Source organism: Ambystoma mexicanum, chromosome 13, assembly GCF_040938575.1.
Source record: "Ambystoma mexicanum isolate Mex_15411 chromosome 13, UKY_AmexF1_1, whole genome shotgun sequence".
NCBI classification, from domain to species: Eukaryota; Metazoa; Chordata; class Amphibia; order Caudata; family Ambystomatidae; genus Ambystoma; species Ambystoma mexicanum.
The window spans coordinates 725,014,939-725,039,279 of record NC_090938.1 but is presented as its reverse complement, the minus strand read 5'-3'; the positions used below and the strand labels follow the sequence as shown (position 1 = coordinate 725,039,279).

Below are 24,341 nucleotides of genomic sequence, written 5' to 3'. Positions count from 1 at the left end.
TAGCATGTCATAAACTTTATATTCAGTTATTCTGCCATCAGTTTTCAATTGTTTTGCCACCTCCTCTATGTTTGTTTTCTTCAGCCTAACTCTTTTTTGACCAGGTTCAATTTCAATTTCCTCCGTCCACTTTTTGGAATTTGTTCTTTTCTTTGCTTCCCATACAGCTTTAACTAGGATGTGATCACTTTCCTTCGTGCTTATCACCTCTAGGCTTAGCATCTTTTTCGATAATGTTTCACAAACAAAGAAGTAGTCCAAGATGGATTTTTGGGACCCTCTTTCCCAGGTCCCTTTTGGCGGTATGTCTCCCGTAACACCACCATTTAGCATGCTCATTTGTCTCAGATCCATTTCTTCTAACCATAATTTGGCCAGTTCTTGGGTCTTTTTCATTCGGGCATTCTTGAATAAGTTTTTCCCACTCTGGGGTATCAATTCCATGTTCAGATCGCCACATACGATTAACTCGTCATTTGGGTTCAATATTCCTATTTCATCCAGAGTATCACACATTTTATCCAGGAACGTTGTTTCTCCAGCTTTCTTATTTTGCCAGTATATGTTCAGTATGTGAAGACAGGAGTTCTCCTTTCCACTTTCCTCTATGTACGAGATAGATGTAAGTTGACTACATGCATCGATGTTCCAGGCTTCTTTGATCCGCATTCCGCTATTTTTTCTTACTAGGGTCATTAAGCTAGTCATCGGCCCTTTTTATTTGTGATTGCCAGGTTAAATGCCATCTCAAACTCTTCCACACATGGTGGGTCTGCCAACCATGTTTCCTGCAAACATATTATGTCCAAGCTCCAAAGTGTTTCCATTTTATCTGAGAAGAGGTGTGCGTGCCCTCTAGTATTCCAAGACCCGCACAAATTTTCTGTGTTTCCGTATTTTGGCATTAGCTTTGGCTTGAGGCTGTCAGAGCTCTTGATACCCAAGACCAGTCTTCGTTCTCGCTTTCATCTTCTTCACTGTGTTTTTTTTTGATCAAGCAGCCTATTTTTTATTCATTTATTTTATTTGTTTTTTAACAAACTTTATAAAAAACACAACCTATTTCTTCATGCACTCGCTTGTTTCTCATGTTCGCGGCCTAGTTTTACGGTGATGGCTGCAGTGCTGCGTTAGGCTTCAATTTCAATATGGCTGCTATTATCTAAGATGGCGTTTGCTCCGAAGTGTACCCTACTGTCATGCCACGAGGCGGGTGGCGCCTGTGGAGCCGCTGGCGGTGCGGATACTATCCCGTTGCACATGCCGCCTACCCGTCACGCCCTCCTTCAGCACCGTTCTAGTGGTTGCACGCTGACGCGGCTCGGAGCTTAAAGCCTGCTGCTTCCGTGTTGCGTACGCGTTGCAACGCTTCCGGTTTCGTTCCGAGAGTGCTGTCTGCTCTGTGACCTTCTTTGCCATTTCGAGCGTTCTTTTTTCCGTCGGGTCCCGATCCCTATCGGGTCCCGGTCCTCCTCTCTCTTTGTTGTCTGCTTCCTCCTTTGTTTCCGTAGCCTTGCTGCTCCCCCTCAGCTCTCTCTCTGACTTTCTAGCCCACCCCCTTCCCATTTTACTTTCACCCTGATCTCCTTACCTCTTTTCTGGTTATCCTCCTTGTTCCCGACTCTTCCCCTGCTGCCTGCTGTCTTCCTGCTTCCTTCCCTGTGTACCGGACCCCGGCCTGTTTTCGGATTGAGTATTCTTACCGTTTGGATACCTTCTTCTGTTGCTTTCCCGGGTACCGGATCCTGGCCTGCATATTGGACTGCCGTCTTTTCCTTGTGTCATTACCTTGAACCTGGTTTCCCCCTGTGGAATACCTTAATCCGTATGGACTGCCTTCCTCCGGAGCACCTACAGAATTCCGCTGATAATCTCTTCTGCCCGGCCTCGTCTTCAAGAGTACCCATTACTCATATCCTGAGAGTCACTGAGGTCGCTCAGGGTTTTTTTGTGCCTTTGGGCTTTTTCCCCTTTCTGGCGTTCCCGGGAGGGGGCCCCTGGTACCCCTTTCGGGTGGCATGGTGGCTTCCTTGCGTGGCCGTCCTTACCTACACAAAAAAAGGAACGACCAAGAAGAAAAGGAAAGAAGGGTACGGGAAGGAAGGACGAAGGTGAGGAGCTAGGGGAGGGTGGAGAATCGGAATCAACGTTCTCTGACGAGGATATCACCGATCCCGGTGACAGTTTGCAACGCCTAAAGAGTGAAATCACGATGGCTACGCCGCAGCAAGTGCAAGAACTTGTAGCTGCAGTCCAGAGTTTGAACTTGGAGATGCAGAATCTAAAGGCAGCTAACACCGCCCTACAGCAACGGATGACTGAGAGAGAACGACCCTCTACTGATCTACCACCGCTTCCCCTTGTGTCGGGCAAGTTTGATGGCTCTCCAAAAAGGGTCAGAGTTCTTGGATGCCTGCAATTTACACTTCTCATTTCGCCCCCAAACTTTTGCCTCGGACCACGCCAAGGTGGGGTTTATGATCACTCATATGACAGGTAGGTAACGCCCTGGCATGGGCCACCCCGTGGTGAACCAGCCGGACCCAGTAGCAGGACTATAACACATTCAAAGCCTTGATGCAGCAGACCTTTCTGCGTACAGAAAGCACTTTCTTTGCATCAGAAGATCTTGATATCCGTCAAGGAAATTCGTATCTGCTGTCCTACATTACAGCCTTTAAATAGGTGGCAGCGGAGGCTGGTTGGCAGGAGCAGGCACAGTATGCCATTTTTCGGCGAGGTCTGAGACAAGACTTAAAGAATGAGCTAGCCAGGATTGAAAGACCTGTATCCTTTGCTGAACTCCTGACAGCTACCCTCTGAATTGGCTTCCGTATGACAGAACGACGCATGGAAAAGAAAAGAACCAAGATAAATGTACCCCCTCTCTTGGAAACTCACCCGTCTACGTCTGTACCTTTCCCACGAACCTCCAAAGAAGAGCCAATGCAAATTGGAACAACTCGAGCCCCGCTCACACCAGAGGAACGCAAACGGCGCAGGGATGGCTGCCTGTGTATGTATTGCGGGGCATCCACACATATGTTACGGGACTGCCCGGATGTTCCACCCAGAAGGTCGGGAAACGCTCACCCTCGGTAAGTGTTGGGACTCACTACCGAGGGGCTGGTCCAAGTCCTTATGCTCCTCTATCTGTGTCCTCTTCGGAAATCTCAGAGGACTCTCGTTTGATGGTGCTCACGGTTACTCTCAAATTAGAGGCAACTGAAGTGACTACGTTAGCTCTACTGGATTGTGGGGCAGCCGGCAACTTCATAGATACCCACTGGGCCAAACAAAAGGGTGTCAAAAGAATTGTCAAACAAGAAGACCAGAAGGTAGAAGGGGTGGATGGTGAACCATTGAGCTCTGGCATGATCACCCACACCACAGAAGAACTCACCTTGTCGATACAAAAGCACTCAGAAAGGATAATTTTTGACATCATCAGAGCCGCGCACTTCCCCATCATCCTGGGAATATGCTGGCTATGCAAGCACAACCACAATATTGACTGGACAAGAAATGTACTCAATTTTCAGTCCCCCTTTTGCAAATCTGAGTGTTTACCCGAGCCAAAATTCGAAACTGTCAAGACTACTAACAGTTGTGAGACCAAGACCGTCCATTGTTTGCCCCATCACCTAAAGGAGTTTACTGAGGTAGTTACAGAGAAGAAACCCATTGAGCTACCTCCACACCGACCCGAGGATTGTTGAATCAAATTAACCCCGGGAGCTCTGGTACCATTCTGCAGAATGGTCTCACTGTCATTAGAGAAGAAACAATTTCTCAGAGAATATCTGGACAGCACCATGGCTAATGGGCTCATAAGGCCTTCAAAGTCCCCCACTGGGGCCTCCATGTTTTTCATTTCCAAGAAGGAATCCAAAGAATTAAGGCCATGCATTTACTATCGAGGCTTAAATAAGGTCACAGTGAAGGATCGTTATCCTCTGCCCTTGATAACGGAAATCTTACAAGCAGTCCACGGAGCCACGATTTTTATCAAACTTGATTTGAGAAACGCCTACAACCTTCTCCGCATACAGAAAGGAGACGAATGGAAGACTGCTTTCCGGACTCCATTCGGACTCTTTGAGTATCAAGTGTTGCCGTTCGGGTTGGTGAATGCACCTTCTGTTTTTCAACGTTTTATGAATAGACTGTTCTCCGATTTGTTATGTCAAACCACTCTAGTGTATCTTGACGATATCCTAGTTTACTCAAACAATCCTGAAGAACACGAAGGTCATGTCAAGGAGGTTTTCCGAAGACTTAGAGATAACCACTTATCAGTCAAACTCGCTAAATGCGTGTTTTCTGCTTCATCTATCCCTTATCTGGGGTATATCCTGTCAAATCAGGGTATCTCGATGGATCCCCACAAGGTGCCTTCAATACTAGAATGGCCTTCACCCATTTCGGTAAAAGAAATCCAAAGGTTCTTAGGTTTGGCAAACTTTTATCGGAGGTTTATTCCTAATTTCTCTCAGAAGATCTTACCCATCACTTCACTTCTCAAGAAGTCTTCGGAACCATTTAGATGGTCTGCTGAGGCCGAAGGCAGTTTTGAAGACCTAAAAAATGCATTTTGTGCAGCACCCATCTCACAGCAGCCTGATCAAGACCTGCCCTTTGTCCTAGAAACCGACACCTCAGCAGCTGCCATAGGAGCTGTCCTTCTCCAACAGATTCAGGAAGTAGAGCATCCAGTCGCATACTTCTCGAAGACTCTTAATGCCAGTCAAAGAAACTACTCTGTAATGGAACGTGAATTGCTAGCAACGAAATCTGCTTGTGTGGAATGGCGTCATCTCCTTCAGGGAGGCAGGTATCCATTTACCATCCGGACCGACCATAAGAACATGCAGGTCCTGAGACAATTTGAGTGTTATAACACCCGACAGGCCCGATGGGCTCATTTCTTCGCCCAATTTGATTTCCACATCACTTACATCCCAGGTAAATTGAATGTGCTGGCAGATTCCCTTTCACGTCGTCGTGATTATTTACCGGATTCTGAGTCTCCTCCTGAACGAATGTTTCCCCAACCCAAGAGTATCGGAGTGGTTTCTACGTTTCTCAGGCAGGTAAAGGAAGATTCGGGAGGGTGTTTTGAAGTTGAGAGACATCCCAAGAATCTGGCGTACAAAATTAGAGACAGACTCTACTTGGTAAAGGGTAGACTGTACTTACCCACGCCTGCCTTTCGCAAAATGGCCTTGACCTGGTGTCATGACTCTAAACTTGCAGGCCATCGTGGAGGAACGGGCACCCTTGAGTATCTTCAATGACACTTTTACTAGCCAAGAATGAGGGAGGACGTAGATCGTTACGCTCAGTCTTGTATGGTCTACCTTCGAAGCAAATCTTCTTGTCAACGACCAATCGGATTACTTGAACCATGTGCAGTCCCTGATGGCCCCTGAAGCTCTATTTCAACTGATTTCATAGTGGATCTGCCCATTTCTCAGGGATGCACGTGTATAATGGTGATAGTAGATTCATTTACCAAGATGGCTCACTTTTCCCCTTTGCCCGGAGTCCCTACAGCAGCTAGAATGGCTGAAGTGTTTCTCCAAGATATCTTCAGATTGCATGGAATGCCCTCTAAAATCATCTCATACAGGGGCAGTCAATACACTTCCCACTTCTGGAAAGCCCTCTGCGAGCGGCTGGGGATTGAAAGAGCCCTCACATCTGGTTTCCACCCACAGTCCAACGGACAGACTGAGCGACTAAACGTAACTCTTGAACAATACCTGAGGTGCTTTACAAACTCCCAGCAGGACAATTGGTACTCGTTATTGGCTTTGGCCGAATTCTCCTACAATAATTCTGTACACTCAGCTCTAGGATTCAGTCAATTTTTCCTGTACCTATGGCTACCATCGTCGGTCTATTCTTCTTGTCTGTCTTTCTACCAACTTGCCATCCGTAGATTCCTCACTCTCCTTAGAGAAATACATAAGAAGGCAGGGGAAAGCCTTAGAGCAGCTCAAGGGCGTTACAGGTCTCAAGCCAATAAACACTGCCAACCCATCCCTGGCTGGGAAGAGGGGTCTAGAGTTATGCTTTCCACAAGATACTTACCTTGATGGGCCATCCATCCAAGCTGTCTCCAAAGTTCTTAGGGCCCTTCAAGATTGTACAAAAGATCAACCCTGTGGCCTTTCGTCTTAAACTTCCAACCTGCCTTAACCGGGTCCATCCGGTCTTCCGTGCTTCTCAGCTAAAGAACTTTCATGTTGACACCTGGACGCGTCAAGCTGAGAGAGTCACTATGCCTCTGGCTTCCACTCAGGAAGAATATGAGGTATCTCAAATTTGTGACTCCATGTATCGCAGAGGCAAATTGGAATATTTGGTACAGTGGAAAGGTTTCACATCCTCTGAGAACTCCTGGGAACCCATCTCCCATATTACAGCCCCTCCCCTGCTGCGCAAGTTTCATTTCTTTCATCCGGGTAAACCAGGGGTAGGGACCATTAGGAGGGGGAATACTGTCATGCCGCGAGGCGGGTGGTGCCTGTGTAGCCGCTGGCGGCACGGATACTATCCCGTCGCACATGCCGCCTACCCGTCACGCCCTCCTTCAGCACCGTTCTAGTGGTTGCACGCTGAAGCGGCTCGGAGCTTAAAGCCTGCTGCTTCCGGGTTGCATACGCGTTGCAATGCTTCCGGTTTCGTTCCGAGAGTGCTGTCTGCTCTGTGACTTTCTTTGCCATTTCGAGCGTTCTTTTTTCCGTCGGGTCCCGATCCCTATCGGGTCCCGGTCCCCCTCTCTCTTTGTTGTCTGCTTCCTCCTTTGTTTCCGTAGCCTTGCTGCTCCCCCTCAGCTCTCTCTCCGACTTTCTAGCCCGCCCCCTTCCCATCTTACTCTCACCCTGATCTCCTTACCTCTTTTCTGGTTATCCTCCTTGTTCCCGACTCTTCCCCTGCTGCCTGCTGTCTTCCTGCTTGCTTTCTTGTGTACCGGACCCCGGCCTGTTTTCGGATTGAGTATTCTTACCGTTTGGATACCTTCTTCTGTTGCTTTCCCGTGTACCGTATCCTGGCCTGCATATTGGACTGCCGTCTTCTCCTTGTGTCGTTACCTTGAACCTGGTTTTCCCCTGTGGAATACCTTACTCCGTATGGACTGCCTTCCTCCGGAGCACCTACAGAATTCCGCTGAACATCTCTTCTGCCCAGCCTCGTCTTCAAGAGTACCCATTACTCATGTCCTGAGAGTCACTGAGGTCGCTCAGGGGTTTTTTGTGCCTTTGGGCTTTTTCCCCCTTTCTGGCGTTCCCGGGAGAGGGCCCCTGGCACCCCTTTCGGGTGGCATGGTGGCTTGCTTCCATGGCCGTCCTTACCTACACAAAAAAAAGGAGCGACCAAGAAGAAAAGGAAAGAAGGGTACGGGAAGGAAGGACGAAGGTGACGAGCTAGGGGAGGGTGGAGAATCGGAATCAACATTCTTTGACGAGGATATCACCGATCCCGGTGACACCTACATCTAAAAGCGTGCACTAACACACCCATTCTGAAACCACTGGGGGCACCCCCTAAAACCTTATATCACATTTCCAGGCCTGTTTTACTCTGAACCGATTGGGGGTGTTGGAAAACCATCCCGCTTCACAACTGTATACAGGCCGCCTCTCCTGAATTTAACCTACCGGGGAGAGCACATCCTTCTCCACCACTCTCCTGGCTCCCTGCATCTAACAGCACATGTCGCACGTTCACTTCTTGTGCAGCGATTAATTTGCGACTTAAAGCAACTTTATTGTTTTAGATATCAAGATAGTAGACATCATGGATAAAAACAAATCTTGAAATGGGCGCTTTGGGTTGCTTACTTTAAGTATCACCGATTTGCAAGGTAACTGGTCCTTTTTCCATCTCTTTTGAGTTGGAAATGTTCTATCATGCATATGAAAGGCTCTGCCACGGATAATAGAAATGTGTTTGCAACTCGAGTACCTTAACGACCTACAGAGCCACGGACGATGTGTGTGTGTGTGTGTGCATAGCTGAGACTTGGGAAACTGGCAGTGCTTGAATGTCCGGCCTCAACTGATTCTATGTTTGGCTCAGGAGAGAGAAAAAGCATCCAAAAGTACTTAGTAACAGTTAAGGTCACATCCCTTCATTTATCAACCCCATATTAAAGAATAACAGGCGGAATCCAAATTCTATACCATAGCTGGTATGATAGCTCAGTTGAACGCTTGCTGCTTCGATCTGTGTGTGATATGCAGGTTCTCATTCCAGCAAGACTAGCTTAGCCTTTTTTCTCTCTGAATTAGATGAATGGATATCAGCTTCAGTACACATTTATCGACATGCAAATATCCTGTATGTACATACAGTATGTATGCACATACAGTATGTGCTTTGAGAAAAAAAAAACGTTTTGTGAAGCCCTTTCACGGGCCCATGGTGGGCTACTAGAGCCAGGCCTGACCTCCTGGATCAGCCCAACCCATGAAATCTCTGACCCCTCCTCTCTAGGTGTGCGCCATACATGCCAACTCTCACGATTTAGGCGGGAGACTCCCGATTTCTTTATCCGATTTTATTACAAATATTGCTATTTTTGTTTCTTACTCCTGCCTAAAATAAATAAATCCCCAATTCAATCATATAGGGAAATTATTGTCTCTAGCTTTCTGTCGCAACATCTCCCTCTCAAGTGCTCGAGATCCTTGTTTGGCATGTATGGTGTGTATAAAATAGGTGTGTGTATGAAAAATCCCTCTCCCAATACCCACAATGTACTCACACGCCTTTTACTTCTCATTGAAATCGATGTTGCTATATAAGAAGTAGGTGAGGCAAGTAAAAAAAACCTCGCTCTAAGCTCCTTGCACGAGGTACCTCAGCTGGTCCAACGTCTCTATATACCGAAAAACCACCAGTTCGCATCCTGTTATAGGGCCTACTCGTAAGCTTTTAGGGAGAGACAGTTTTCCTTCAACAACAGGAAACAAGCTGAGCAAAGCCGTTGAAGGGAGCGAGTCATTCGCCACCCTCTCAATCCGTCTCTACTGGCAGCTAGACAACGCCGCCTTAATTATTTGGTATCGAATTCTCATTCTGGAAAGGTATCCTCTGGTCTTTCTCTTCGTTGTTCTCGTAGAAGGGGGCGGAGTCAAGCTCACAGGGGCGGTGCTGAGACTAATACATCCAATCTGCAACGGCCCTGAAGACATACGAATACAAAAGTTATGGGATACCAAATATTACATAACACCGATTCCCGCTCATGAAGAGGCGCAGGATGACGTTTGATGCTACGTGCAGGGTAGGGAACGCAACGTGCCCGACGTCATGTTAGTCACGTGAAGAAGAGTAGGCGGGGCGAGCCGTTAGCCCACCCCTCACTTCACGCCGGGCTCTTGTGTGATACGAAATTTAAATTCCTCCTCTTGCCGCTCGTTAGAGAAAATGGCCGCAGCCGCCCAGCTACAGGGACTTGAGAAGGAGACCACCTGCTCCATATGCCTGGAAAACTTCAAAGAGCCGGTGTCTGTAGAGTGCGGACATGTCTTCTGCCTGCCCTGTATCACCAAGTGCTGGGATGGACTGGAGACCAACTTCCCCTGTCCTCAGTGCCAAGAAACTTCACAGAACAAAACCCTCCGACCCTACAGGCAGCTGGGGAACATGGTGGACTTAGCCGAAGAGGTTCTCGTTCCCAGCCCCGTACCCGAAGAGGAAAACGTGGAACACGTTCCCAGCCCCATACGCCAAGAGGAAAACGTGGAACACGTTCCCAGCCCCATACCCCAAGAGGAAAACGTGGAACACGTTCCCAGCCCCATACCCCAAGAGGAAAACATGGAACACGCTCCCAGCCCCATACCTCAAGAGGAAAACATGGAACACGCTCCCAGCCCCATGCATCAAGAGGAAAACATGGAACACGTTCCCAGCCCCATACCTCAAGAGGAAAACATGTGCCTAGAACACGAACAGAAGCAGAAACTGTTCTGTGGGGATGATCGGATACCAATCTGCGTGGTCTGTCGGGAATCTGGTGATCACAGAACTCACAAAGTGCGACCCATTTCAGAAGCTGCCCAAGAGCACAAGGTGTGTATGAAATGGATATCGGCCTGAAGACTCGCACATGTTCCACAGACTGCCCAGGAGTAGAAGGGACATGGGTGGGTTCCGCACATTCCTTGACAGGGAGTACATAGTATATGATCTTGGGGCAGAAGGAGGGTTAACTTTACACAATGCTCGCCATGTCAGCCCAGACCCTGTCCAGGAGTAGTACACCGTGTGTGTGCTGTAGGCGGAGAACAAGGGCGGGACAAGCCTCGGTGTGGAATATGGGCATGGTTGTGGATATCATGGCACTCCTTATAGCCGCAGTGAACCCTCACACGCTGAAGCTTCTGTGCTGGCAGCTGTACGGTCAAGAATCGCACCCCTGCATACATGCAACTGTCCCGATTTAGGCGGGAGATCGTCCTATTTTTCAGTGAAAACTATTGCTATTGTTTGTTCTCCCACTTAAAATAATTCTAACTCCAATGCATTCCTATGGAAACATGTGTTGTACTGATTTTTTTGACAATCTCCCTCCCAGGTTCGTCAGAATGTTGGCATGTACGCATCTATGTGTGTGGCATGTCTTTCTGGAGCATGGAGCCCACACAGTGGGCCTCAGTACGAGCTTGATGGCAATTTGGCAGTAAATCTGCCAACCTATTGCCAATCTCAATTTTACTGCCACTTGGTCCAGTGGGTTACCAGGGCATTACTAACTACAGTGTTTTGTAGTGTTAGGACTCCATGGGGATTTTTTGACCGGTTTTACCACCGGCACACACTTTTGCTGGTGTTGGGAAACAGTGGTAATTGTTACCACCAAAAAAGTGCCGGTAACTAACGAGGGCCATTTTTTTTTATAAAGCAGGCTGCACAGTGTGTGTGTGACTTGACTAGTTGCAAAAGGCAGATTCACACTCCCCCCCCCCCCCCCCCCCCCCCCCCAACAAGGTGCCCAGGGACACGTGTATTTAACAGGGCGAGCGAGTGGGGAAATCTTAAGCTTTGCCTCGTTTGCTGCAGACTACACCTCAATACAGTTCCAGTGAAATCCTGGATCTTTTTGAGTCCAAAACTCATTTCAGGCAGGGACTCGCTCCCTAGTAATTTTGCTGCAATGGATTGGGTCCAGTCCAAGTCTCCTGTAAGGGCCAGATCCAAGCTGCTCTAGAGTTTGCCTTTTGATGTTCTCCCAGAGAGTGGCTTGTTTGGAGGGGCGCAGGAAGTGTGGCCTAGGAATTTCTCAGATGGTGGATACCTTCTTCTGGTGACGGCTGCTATTCTAAATCTACCGCCTCACCACTATGCGCCCCCCCCCCCCCCCAGCACTGATGAATTGGTGGACAGGTTGCAGCTGCAAGAAAGAAACCACATTGAGAGAAAAAATCAAAATGTGAAGAAAAAAAATCCACTTCCAGTCATTAGCCTCCTGGTGTGACTTCCATGTTCTGCTAATTTCATTTGAATCACTGGCTCTCCACCCGTCCCCCCTGAGGGCATGTCTTATCCTCTTGTAAAGGTGTCCAGCCTTCTCAGCAGAAAAGTCATAGAAAACCAGTAAAGAGACATCATTTGGGCTCAAAATACACTCGACACTCAATAACTGTCCGTAGGGTTCATTTCTCAGTGTTGGGAGGTGAAAAATGAACCAGTGAAGTAATTTCTGTTTCCTTGGTGTAAACAGTGGTTGTAATGGTGATGTAAGCTACTTTAACCTGCACATACAAGAAATGAACGTTGAGTTTCAATGTCAGCGGTGAGCTCGATTCATGGGTCAATTGCATTGACAAGCTCAAATAATTATGCAAGGTGTTGAGTGGGCCATGTCATACTGCAAATATGTAATCTTAACCAAACCGTGAGGTACTTATGCCAGACAGGATGTAGTAGGGTGGGGTGTGTGCAAAGCAATTGGCATATGCAGGGGCCATCGTAGCCCGCATAGAAGTGCCTGATGTTTGTAATAATGATTTTTGTATTTGAAATACGGATTCTGTGAGATAATGAATTGAATCATTTATAAACTCTGTGGCTGCTCCTATTGCACCTCCCCGTAGAAGAATCCATTCTACCACTTCTTGCCTTTGATCATGCAGAATAGAATGCTGACATCAACCGTAAATTTCAGTCACGGAAAATGGGTAGCTTCTGTCACCTATGTTGAGGGGCTGCAAAAAGGGATAAACGTATAATGGTAGACCTCTACCTGCGGGATTGTAAAGGCTATTTAAAATTTTGTGAAGTAGAGAAAAGAAATGGGATCCGAGGGGTGTGATGTGGTTAGAACGGCTCTAGTTTCGTCAGAAATCCATTTCATTTTCCAAATACTTGTTAATGCCCGAAGTAGGATCATGATGCAGCAGTGAGTATACTCTGCATTTGTCTCATGCATTCTCTCTCTAAATCAATGGTTTTTAGAATGACAAGTGCCCGACCTATGTTGGTGTCAGTTTATAAAGATTTGATTTGAGACCGTTGGCCTCTGTTCAAATGTCTTGGTTTCCCGAACCTTAATTTTTTCAAGTCTGCTACCATGTTAACAATTTCTAATGAAGGAAATGTTGTATGGGCCAGAAAACATGCTTTTGGGTTTGAACTCAATGTTCGTAGAGACACCAGTCATTAGCCTCCTGGTGTGGCTCAGTATGATCCTCTTCAGTGTGAATGTGAGTATCCCGTGGGGGCAACTCCGCAGACAAAGTTTTACTCTTCAGTTTACGTGTGAAATTTAAAGAAGTCGATGTTGACGTTCATTAAATTAATGCTGGACATGGGAACATACTTAAGTGCGTCCTGTTAAGTCAATTATGGGTTGTTAATAGCCTCTTTGACAGATTCACTACTAAGTCAATCTGGTCTGCGTGCTTTAACTACTTTCGCCCATCCCCCATTGTTCTCTACCTCTTGGGCCTTGCTCTAAAAAAAGGCCTTGGTTGTATAGGCACTAAAGTTACTTCTACAAGTTCACTACTGAGGTGCTGGCTTCGTGTTCGTTTGTATTCATTCTTGGTGCGATTGTGGTAGACTAAAACTGCTTGGATCAGAGTAAGCAGTCCCATCATTTCTGAAACTGATATTTATCTGCCCAAGTGTAGACTGTCATTTAGGTAGTCAAACCTGTCATGTTTGAATTTTCTTAGTCTCTAATTCTGTTTTCAAAGATTCTAACTTGCCATTTATATCTAAAAGTTTTTCTGCAAATGTCTTGGCACTGGTTAGAGTGGTAATTTCTGCAGTCAAATTCGAGATGATTAATATTCAGAGTGTTCTTGAATACGAGATTTAATGAGCATTTGGTTACAATCTGCCCCCACTTGCGTACAGACTTTATTTTCCTTGCAGAGGGTAGGTTTAAGAAGGATTCGTAAGCCTAGCTGAATTTTGGGCCCTATAATAACTACCTAGAGTTAGATTGTAGCTTACAATTTGATCTCTTTTTCTAATCACATATTCTGATTGTTCTTTTGTTGTGGGTCACTGTTTCTAGCCGGGTGCCCGGTTTCTTTAATTAGCTTAAGAATAGCTTCAGCCTCCCTGGCTGAAAAGCAGAGCGTAGTCACTCTTTTATCTGTAAAATGCGCCATATCGTCTGTAAAGACTGGAGGGTGAAGGCATGCGTCCCCAACCAGCACGATCCTCCCCGCAATGAGAGACAATGAAGGACTCTCCCAAGTTGGGAATAAGGCCAAGACACAGTGCGGGTGAGCTTAAATGGGAGTTTATCAATCAGAATAAGGCATGCAAAGAACTCTGCAAACTCCGAGAGCGCTCTGTCTGACAATAGCAAAGACAGGCGTATATATTTACAAAAAACGTCATAAGAACCTACACACTATAGGGGGCACAAGTTCAATGGGATTGGGTGGCGACGACTAACTATAGGTGCTGCTGCGATGTGGTTGGCTTTGCCTGGAGGACGTCACCGGTCAGCCTCGTGGGTTGGGCTGGGCCTGGCAGGTCGGCTGAGTTCATCCGGGCGGTGTTGTTGTGCCATTGTGGCCAGTGTCAGAGATGAATGCCTTTTCCTGACTTGGTTGCCCTATGCCATGCACACCCCAGTCATTCAATCATTGTAGTATATCTTCTTTAGTAAATCTTCCAATAGGTTATTCTACAGGTTAATGCAACACAGGAGGAATGTACCTTGTGAGGGGTCTGGCGGCAATACGTCAGGACATGGTTACCACTGTCCTGTTGACCGGGGACATAGGTCGAGGGGCTAAGCTTCAGGGCCTGGGACGGGTGGTACAGATCTTCCTGTCTTGTTAGAAGTTGTTATGGATGTGCCGCTGTGTGTTGTCAAAGTATTGGGTGTCCTGATTGCACAGGGCCATAAGTCTAAGATGATCCGGTGGGTTGGAGGGTTTAAGAGAGGGCGCCTTTGAAAGTGTGTGTTCAGGCAGAGGTTTACTGCTGTGCTGTAAATAATGCAGGTGGCGGGCCGCGGCCTTGGGTGCTGCAGAGGGGGCTACAAATCTTTGATGCGGCTCCAGTCTGGTTGGGGGAGGTGGAGCAGCGCGGCGCGGGCCTCTGCTCTCATGTTTGGCAGCCTTCGCAGGGTGGGAGGGAAATGGCCTCGCACATATTCACAAAAAGGTATCTTCCTCGTGTGTTGCCGACTTTAGGTAAAACATCACAAACATTTGAACACTCTGTAATACTCATTCAAAATCACTTTAAAACATGCATTTCAACTTGGCTGGATGTGTCTCGATTATATCCAGCCTGAGTACCTTATTTGTACATTATATTTTAACAATTACAGTATTTAGTTATATGCATATATATATATTTGCAGTACGCGAGGTAGTGTTAGGGTTGGTGGGGTTCATAGAAACTGACCCGCCATTGTACTTGGGGGCGGTGGCACAGGTGGGGCTCAGCCATGTACACATAACGAGAGCATTCTCGTGCATCCTTCACATGAGCCCTCTGTATAGTTACATTCGTCTTCTCGTGTACTCTAGCAGCATTAGTTCGGTTATGGCGCAAAACCATGAAGTGTACGTTTCCCAATGATACACGTAACAAATAGATCCCTGGAATACTCCTTCATTATTAGTACCCAACTGCAATGGTGTGGGCTCGCCATTGCTCATATCATGGAAGCATGCTTTCTTATGGTTATCCGTTTTACAGGTTTTTGTAATGTAAGAGATTTTGTGGAGAAAAGCATACTTTGTAAGTGGTCTTAGCATTAATATGTAGAGACTTTCTGTCATCTGATGACCATTTTACTGTTCTTTTCATTGCCCAGGCCCGCTGGCCGGGTCATGCTGGGGGTGATGATACACTGCGGAAGGTGAACTGTTACAATGTTGGTGTATCAAGCTAGCTCATGTTGGTTTTGCTCGTGGGAACGGACTCGCAGCGGATCTGCCAGGGTGCTGCGGCGACAGGGATAACAAACTCTCAGAGTGGGGGCCGCGCTACAGTGCGCTAAGCTCGCACCATGTTTAGTAGACAAAATGGTTTCTGAGGCCTAGCTAAATTCAATACGTACGGGCAATGTTCTCAGCAGGTGAGCCATCCACCACCGGGGCCCTGGTGGTAGGTGGGGACACACGATGAGTCATGGCCCTCACCTGGGGTGGAGATGCAGGCGAGGGGGGTCTTTCGGACCACTCCTCCCCTACAAGGGGTATCTGTACTCCTGCGCTCTATATGGCAGAGCAAAAGCGGAAAACCCCCACCAAGATTCTCTATTTGGAAAACGTGTACAAGCAATCAAGGTTTAAGCTCTCAGGAGATGGTGCAGGCTGGTTCTTAAGTACAGTGTAGTCCCCAAGCCCCCACAAAGGAATGTCCACACTGCTTTTTTTAAAATATTAAAAAAAATATTTTTATTAACACCACACATCACATAACCCCCCCCCCCCCCCCCCCTCGGTATAGGCCAGTATTGCACTGTCTGTTTTAGCTTCCAACTCCATTTGTGTGCTGTTCATCTTCCATATCTTGTGTAGAGTCTTCTGTTTCATTGTGTGTCACATCTCTAGAGGCCGTTAGGCTGGCTATTAGTGCTCTCCAGGCCTCAATCCCACCCCCTATTTGTTCCTTCCCTTTTGGACGTTTCTTGCCATACTGTTTCCGCATTAGCCGATTTCAATAAGTCCATGCACAATGTCCACACACTGTTAGTGATGACACACAGTTCTATATATAAATAAGGTTCAAGTTATATACACATACAATAACACACTTTGTGCTCAGACAATACTATAATGATGTACAATTTCTATATTGTACCATAATGACTCTTTGACCCTTAAAATGCACTAACTGCGGACAGTTTAAATTGCCATGCAAAGGTTATCAACCATAGCCTTGGGAGGGTTGGGATAAACAAAAGACAGTTCTGTGTGAGGATTCCCTCACATGGGCAACCTGTAAATAAAGTATATTGAAAAGCCCAGTCCATATGTTTAGCAGAGTCTTCTTTCCTTCTAAAAAGGTTCTACTACCCCAAGGTACCTGGTTTAGCAGAGTTCGTCGACCAAGAGGTTTCCCTATTATGGAACCCACGTCCCTTGCGCACACACTGTCTGTGGCTAACAAAGCCTATAATGTTTAAAGAGAGACACGGTTTGTCCTAGCTATTGGTAATTTGTAGAAAAGCTTTAAAGAATTAGTAGGTTTTTTTTGTGGACCGAGTGGAATAACTCGAAACATGTTGGGCTTCTTTTTTGTTAAAAATTGAGTACATTGAAATGTGCTTTTTGACCAAAAACTATGATTGTACTAATACAACATGATAGACTTTTTTTCCCACAAAAAATACAAACTCTTTAAAACTATTCTACAAATTGCCCAATAGCTAGGGCAAACAGTATCTCTCTTTAAACGTTATAGGCTTTGTTAGCCACCAACAGTGTGCAGGGGACATGGGGTCCCTAATAGGGAACCTCTTGGTCTACATATTTTCTCCAGCCTAGATACCAAGGCTGGTTTATTCTCCCCCGCACCTCAAAATTCCACAGACTTAAGACAAAATATCTAACTCGAATACCTGCACAAACTTTTTTTTATCCAACACAGAACTGTGTGCGCTTTGGTGCTATCCTTTGTTCTTAGCAGAGTTTGTCGTCAACGGATCCTTCTTGAGTGAGCTCCCTTTTAAGACAGGAGCCACGGATCGTCGGGATCCCACGAAGAAAGGGGTGAACAATGTTGTAGAGGCGGCATCTTCATTCTTTGCGGTGCTCGTCGGCGATCGGTCGTGGATGTCCTGCAAAGATGAAGCATGCAGTGCACTTCGACAACAATAGTTTGTTGACGCAAAGCAGATCAATGAAGAACGTAGGCCCAACAAGGGTGTAAGGTCATCGGCGAATGGGACAGGGCCACGGCAGGCATCCGGATCTTCGTTGGTGTCTTTGAGGTCTTTGGGTGGCGGGAAACCACCAGCGGATTCTCCTCGGTCGTCGGCGACCTTGACCTTTTCCGGTAGGATAAAGCTGTTGACGGTGATGAGCAAGGGAGTCCTTGATTCAAAGTATCTTAAGCAGTGGGTCGTTGCAGCTCCGGTCGACAAGATTACAGCGTTACCGCCGAACCCTGGTCGGCGGTGATGGACTTCAATGTCCGGTTGCTTAACTTCAGATTCCTCGGCGGTCCCCATCTCTGGTCGGTAGCCTTTCGAGGGTATGACTTCCAGAGAGCCTTGGTGAAGATTAGTTGCTGCACGATGATCCCTCGTAGCTCAGGAAGAGGTCTCCTAGCCAGGTCCTCTCTTGGATCTGTTTGTGGAGACACAACGGCTGTCGGGTTGCAGTGAAAGTAAGCGGTAGCAAAACCTTCTAGCTGGGCTTCAAGATAAGCATCAAGTATCGACTTCTGCTTCTGAACGATTTCCATCAGTGAGAGGTCCCCAGATATACTGTTCGGTCTCTCATTTGCTTTGCTGTGTCACACTCAGGCAACCAATCATTCAAAAGGGCATTCATTGGGCTCAGTGTGTATTCAGGCGATTCTTCTCCATCCAGACACTCTCCACCGAATGTGGATTCGGACAAGCGCCCAGCCTTTCAGCACTCCACACTGCATTCATACCAGTTTCGGGCAGGCCGGTCTCATTCTTTGTGTTGCAATTCATCACACACTCAATTCACCCAGGTCCCACCCCACAGGCGTACCCACAACATATAGTAATTGGGGAAGGCTCCAGTCGGTCTGGCTTGGACTTCCCCACAATACCCAAGACAGAAAAAAAGCAGTGTCGCTGAGCAATTTCCTATGCAATTCTGTACGTTTGCTAATTAAATTGGCAATTGTGTAGCAAAGCTTGTTGTTTAACCCCTTCAGTGCCAAGGACGAGATAGCTCGTCCTTTTTGGCACCTTGTTTTGAGCGATCCTCAAAACTATAATCCAACCCCCGGACTATGTGAGGTCCTCCCTCACTGCCATGGGGCTGGATTAACTTCATTTTCATGTCGGAGTGCCTAAAGCACGAAACTTGCCTTGGCGCAGAGGGGCACATTGCTGTGCCAAACTGGTGCCGGGGTGCCCACACCTTACTGCCCCACCCGCTAGTGTGCCACCCTTTTTGGGGGCCTGCTCCCCCCCACCTTATCTCAGGCAGCCGTTTGTAGGAGGCCTGCATGAGGTGCCCCTGCCACCCATTAGGGGGAGAGGGCCCCCAAAAATGGTAGGACAGGCCCCCCAGTGGGTGGGGCAGTAAGGTTTGGGCACCCCGGGGCCAGATTGGCACATCAATGTGCCTCTCTGCACCAAGGGGAGTTGGATTATCAAAGGAAAAAAGTGAAAATGGTGGAATGCTGTTTAGGGGGGGCTGTGGGGCACCCTAAAGGGTCTGGGAATTTTCTAATGGGATGGGGCCTTGAAACAACCCCCCGCTCCCTAGCCGCAGCCGCAATGGAGTGGGTGCCATGTCATGCAGCCCTCCCTGGGACCAGATATCTGCTCCTAGGAACAAATGCCTGAGCCCAGGGAGGAGTGCAGGACAGCCCCCCTTATCTACCCCTGGGGAGGGCTGCATGAGATGGCCGCCCCTCCAATTTGGCCATGTGTGGATTCCCACGGGTGTCCTCTTTTGGGAAATGCATGGGGTTCCCTGTTTTCCTTGCTGGCTTCGACACCCTAGGCCCAAATCTGTAGGTTGCCCACATGAACAAAATGGTCAGTGGCGAAAGGCTTGGGGTTACCAGTGGGTTACCCTTTTCCTTTTGCGCCCCCGGTAGGTGCACCCACACATGTGAGGTACCGTTTTCATCGGGACATGTGTGGGGATGCGGGAAGGTAGATCGTGTGTTGGCTCCCACCCCACTCACAGGATGTCCAAAGAACAACTCAAAGGGGCTGAAGCCAACACACTCTTGAGGTACCTCTCTGTAAGCAAATAGCAGGAAGGAGATCCCATTTACTTCTTAGGGTCTCTTCCAAAGCACCCAGCATGCCCTTGTGTCTTATTCCTGAGCAAGAATCCCAGTCGGTGCTGCTGAAGCAGCAGGAAGAGAAGGAGCCCCCTTCAGAGGTGGCCTTCTTACTCTTTCGTCTTGCCTTGGGTCTCCCCTTTGGCTTGGGGACCTGACTCTCAGTCAGACCCGGTGTGACCTAGTGACAGCAGGACCCGGTGTGACCTAGTGACCGCAGCAGCAGTTGGGGTAGACAATCGGCGATCAACCCAAACTCCACTAGATCATTACCTGAACCAGAACGGAAGCTTTGCTGTCTTGTCTCACAATCATGATTGTGACTAAGGCTACAGGCGATCATTTGGGAGGCTCACCAGCTAACCTGGTAGTTCTCGGAAGAGCACTTACATAGTCCTCCGGCATGAGTAGGGTCCTGCCCACCACTGTCATACTTGCCCCAGTGTCTCTCAAATAAGTAGAAGGCTGGCCATTCAGGAGGACACTTCTCAAAAATCTACGGGTGTTTTGTGGGATTGTAGCCGGTACTTCTGCGTACTAGTCCCAGGCCCCAATGAATACTAGGGAAATCTCTGCAGGAGCACCGAATGTGATTCCTGCAGAGGAGGGGATGATGGTGACCTCCACCACAGGCATGAAGTAAGGGTAGGTCAGGCTGACAGGCTGGACTCCAGTGCCTTATCTTTACACCTGGGGTCACCCTTGTGGTCACAGTCACAAGTGCCAGGAATGCGAGGTACAGTACTGAAGCCACTGAGACCCTGCTTTGCAGCAGGAGGGCCACTACTCTTAGTCCCACCCACATAGGATTTATCCCCACTAGACTTTTGGGTCTTAGGAGAGGCGGTTTTGTCGACTCTGACTGCTTTTGGGACTCCTCAGACTTCTGAGAGGCCCCCTTTTCTTTGTCCTTCCCCTTCCACTGGGTTCCTTAGGGGCCCGGTGGCAGACCCACTTGTCAGCCAGCCTGGCCAGCTTAAAGGGCTCTAAAATGTTATGGTCCGCAACATACTGACACAGCTCTGGTGAACAGGCTTCATAAAAATGCTAAAAACTATAAAGGTGGGACAAAGGTTTTCACTGTGTATCCATCAATCCACCCCATCATGTTCATATGCGCAGCACTCACCCAGTCAATCCACAAAAATTCCCGGAACCTTTTAAGGTATTGGTAGGTGTCTTGCCGAACTTGGCAATCAAAGCAGATTTCATGCACTCCTCTTGCACACTCTTGTTTCAGAATACAGTCATGACCAACAGTTAGCCCAATCTTTTATCAACATCATGGATTCCACAAGCCATTTCAAACGCTTCAATCCACTGGAGATCAGAACCCTCCCCATAAACACCAACCAAATCTTTCATAAACTTGGTGGCAGGGGACCTGACACTCAACTAGTTTGGCTGAAGACTCCACTCTAGCTAGATTCTGACATTCAGTATCCTTGTTTGAGTTCAAGGTCCCTATCTTTAAGGATCACCTGCTGTGCCAATTCCTCTTAAATTCAGCTTCTGTTTTCTATTTCATCCTCAATTCAGGTTCCAAGGCACTCCCTGAAGAAACACTGCTGGTTTTCGGAATGGTGGCACTCCCCAAAACGCATTACGTAAATACGTACTTTTAGATAAATGTACAAACCTTACGTCTCATTGATAAGTAGGTTGGTTTTAAATACGAAGTTACATACACATATTGATGTTGTATAGCCCCATGCTATGTATTGTTAGGTGCATATACAGTGCTCTGTAAATACACTTTAACCCCTTAACTGCCGATGGTTTTCCCTCCCAGTGCCAAGCCCTTTTCTAGTGATTTTTGGTATGTCGCCATTCAATCCCTTGTAGCCTTTTTGTTGCATGTGATATTTGGGCCAAATTTGGCCCCATTTCTTGCCAGTTGTAGGTGGTCATAACACCACCAAGGAATCCTAGTTTGCTCTATGGCGGTGAGAGAAGAGCTGTTTTTTCAGAAAATGCCAAGAAAATTATGTATAAAGAAGCATGTGTTTTTTTTCTCTTTTGTCCCCCCGCAATAGGACATGCGTGGACGGAATGGAAGGGGGTAGGAAAGCTGAATGGGAAGACAGTAAGGGCATACGTTTCTGAAAAGTACACAAAATTCCAAGTTTAGGAAGGGGTCATTTGCGCACGTCAGGAAACCACTATGTAGGTAACATTCCCATAGTTTGGGGGGGAAAAATGATGTGCTGGAGATGGTTGGGCCTGTAAGGTAATGGCTTCTGTGAATATTGAGAAAAGCAATGCACTGCTACATTCCCACGACTCTTCTAGTTAGGAAATCATACATTTTTTGTAATGTTTCACAAAACAAGCAATGCCACAAGCCAAAAACTGAGCCATGATGCACAGGATCTTTATGCTGATGGCCTAAACAGTACTTGGCATGTGTAAATATGTGTTGAGGAATGGCAAGCATACATTTTTTTTTTTAAAGGGCACAGCGGACCTTTTGAAGGGTAGTTTACTTGTGCAGGTTACAAAAGCGTACAGTGCCCAAAGCAGGGACTAAATGTAGGTTACATTTGGGAAATGAAAGGGTTGTGTAACAAAGTGCAGTAGCAAATGTATGAAAATGTTATCCAAATCAAGAAAAAACAAATGTCCTACCTTCTTCCCACAGGTGTCCCAATGAAAACGGTACCTCTTATGTGTGGGTGCAACTACCTGGGCGCAAAGTGAAAAGGCTAAACCACTGGTATTCCAAAGGGTTTTGGAGTGCACATTTTTAGGATTTTGCTCTTGTTGGACAACCTACAGATTTGGGCCTAGGGTGTTGCAGCCACCAAGGGAAACTGGGAACCCCATGCATTTTTGAAAAGGCACCCGAGGCAATCCAGATGTCTGACTTGTGCGAATTGCCCTAGAATTTATTACCCACAAGTCCTGGCAAAGTCCAAAATTTAGGACCCCCACAATTTTCAGACATTTGCCTCCAGGAAACCACCGAAACACGCCGCCAACACATGTCCTACCTTCCTGCGTTCCCAGTGGTATCCCAACAAAAAAAAACGGTACCTCTTGTGTATGGGTACACACCTACCTGGGGGGAAAAGAACGTGTTGACCATCCACAAGTCCAAGAGCAGTCCCAGGGAGCCCTGGCAGGGTCCTCACCCCTACCTGGAGTGGAAAGCTCTAATGCAGCGCAGCCAGAACTCTAGGATGGTCAGGGGTGATGCCATGGCCACCTGTCTCCCATGTGGATTGATCACCTCCGCCTCCCCCCCCCCCCCCACCACCCCCAAACACAGCGCTGGTTCCAGGGAGCCCCAGCAGGGTCCCCACCCCTTCCCACAGGGAAATTCTGTAACGCAACCCAGCCAGAGCTCCAGTGTCGTATCTTCGTTCTTCTGTTGGTCCACTAATGTCCTCGGGCACACTGTTTTTAAAGTGTGGGCTCAGCATCGAGAGGGGGCTTTTGGGTCTCATTACCAGGCAATGCACTATCCACAAGGTCAGGTAATAGTGCACATGATGCACATTACACGTGACTGGTGTGGATCCGGCTTTTATGGCCACTGCACTTAACAGTCTTGAGTGGTCAGCAGCACCTGCGCTGGGCCCTTCCATTTGGGCTGCAACCCAGATGTTCGCTGGAAGTTCTTCACGAAAACCCAGTCACCTGGTTGAATACCGTGTCCTGGCCCCTCCAGTGGTTTTGGCAATTTGTCAGTGACATGTTTGCAAAGAACAGATGTTTTATTCAGCTTCTATCTACCAACAAAGGGTAAGCTACAGCACTTAAAAGCTTTGGATTTGGCACAACCGACATATTAGCTGGCCGGCCCATGACTACTGAATGCACAATATTTCTCATTGAGAATAATGCTAGCGGCCGTGCATCTACCCATCCTAGGGTGCTACTGGTGCAGATTTTTGCCAGTTTATTTTTTAAAGTAGAATGTATTCTCCTCACCAATCCAGCTGCTTGTGGGTGGTATATGGTATGAAAGGTCTGCCTGATGCCGAATGCCTTCCATGCCAAATCCATAGTGGTGTTAGCAAAATGAACACTGTTGCCACTCCAAACTGTGCGTGGCAACCCAAATTGGGGTAAATATTCCTCAACTAACACCTTTGCAGTGCTCAAAGCAGTATCTTTTAATGGGAATGCTTCTACCCATTTGATGTACATGCAAACTACTACTAATGCATATTTTTTTCCTTGACATGGAGGCAATTCAATAAATTCCATTTGCAGGGCTTCAAATGGGAACTCTGGAGGTCTTAAATGTTCTTTTGGTGCACCCCGCACCCCCTTATTAATATTGTGAACAGCACTAACATGACATTTTCTACAATATGTGATTGGTGCTTGCCTTAATTTAGTGTTGATCCATACTGTGGTTAGCAGACTAAACATACCATCTGCTCCTACATGAGATGGCTCATGGGCATGAAACATTAGGGGTATATATTTATTCGGCAACTTCCATCTATGTTCATTCCGTGAATCCACCCAACGCCCATCAATATGTCCCATGCAGTTTCCAATTCTGTAACACTTGCTCAATGTCCTCAGCCTAAATGTTTCGCACTGTCTCAAGGGTATTATCAAATCAATTATTCTGTTGTGTTATATACACAGGTGATGCAGGGGACTGTGCAGTGGCCTTTGCAATTTTGTCAGCAAAAGTATTGCCTCTCCCTATACCCTTTACAACAGCCTTAGGGGCGCTGCATTTAATGACTGCTTATTTCTTTGGCAGGGTTGGTGTATACAATACGGTTGGAATTGAGGTACCATGCTGTATCTTTGTCCCATTTGAAGTAAAACCCTCTCTCAGCCCTGACTTTCAGTAAAGATGTTAGTTACAGGACCGTAGCTTAACTCTCAAGCTCTAGTAAGGGCAATCATTTAAGCTACCTGGG

At 47.3% G+C, this 24,341-nt stretch overlaps 1 protein-coding gene across 1 annotated transcript in view; it reads left to right on the top strand.

Annotated features, from left to right (window-relative positions):
- The first annotated feature begins 9,242 nt into the window (after positions 1-9,242).
- Positions 9,243-24,341, top strand: part of LOC138521812 (E3 ubiquitin-protein ligase TRIM39-like) — a 187,275-nt gene continuing 172,176 nt past the window's right edge. Inside the window, exon 1 of the mRNA XM_069634928.1 lies at positions 9,243-10,089. Within this exon, the coding sequence (XP_069491029.1) occupies positions 9,442-10,089 (648 nt within the window). The 5' untranslated portion in view covers positions 9,243-9,441. The remainder of the gene's footprint in view (positions 10,090-24,341) is intronic.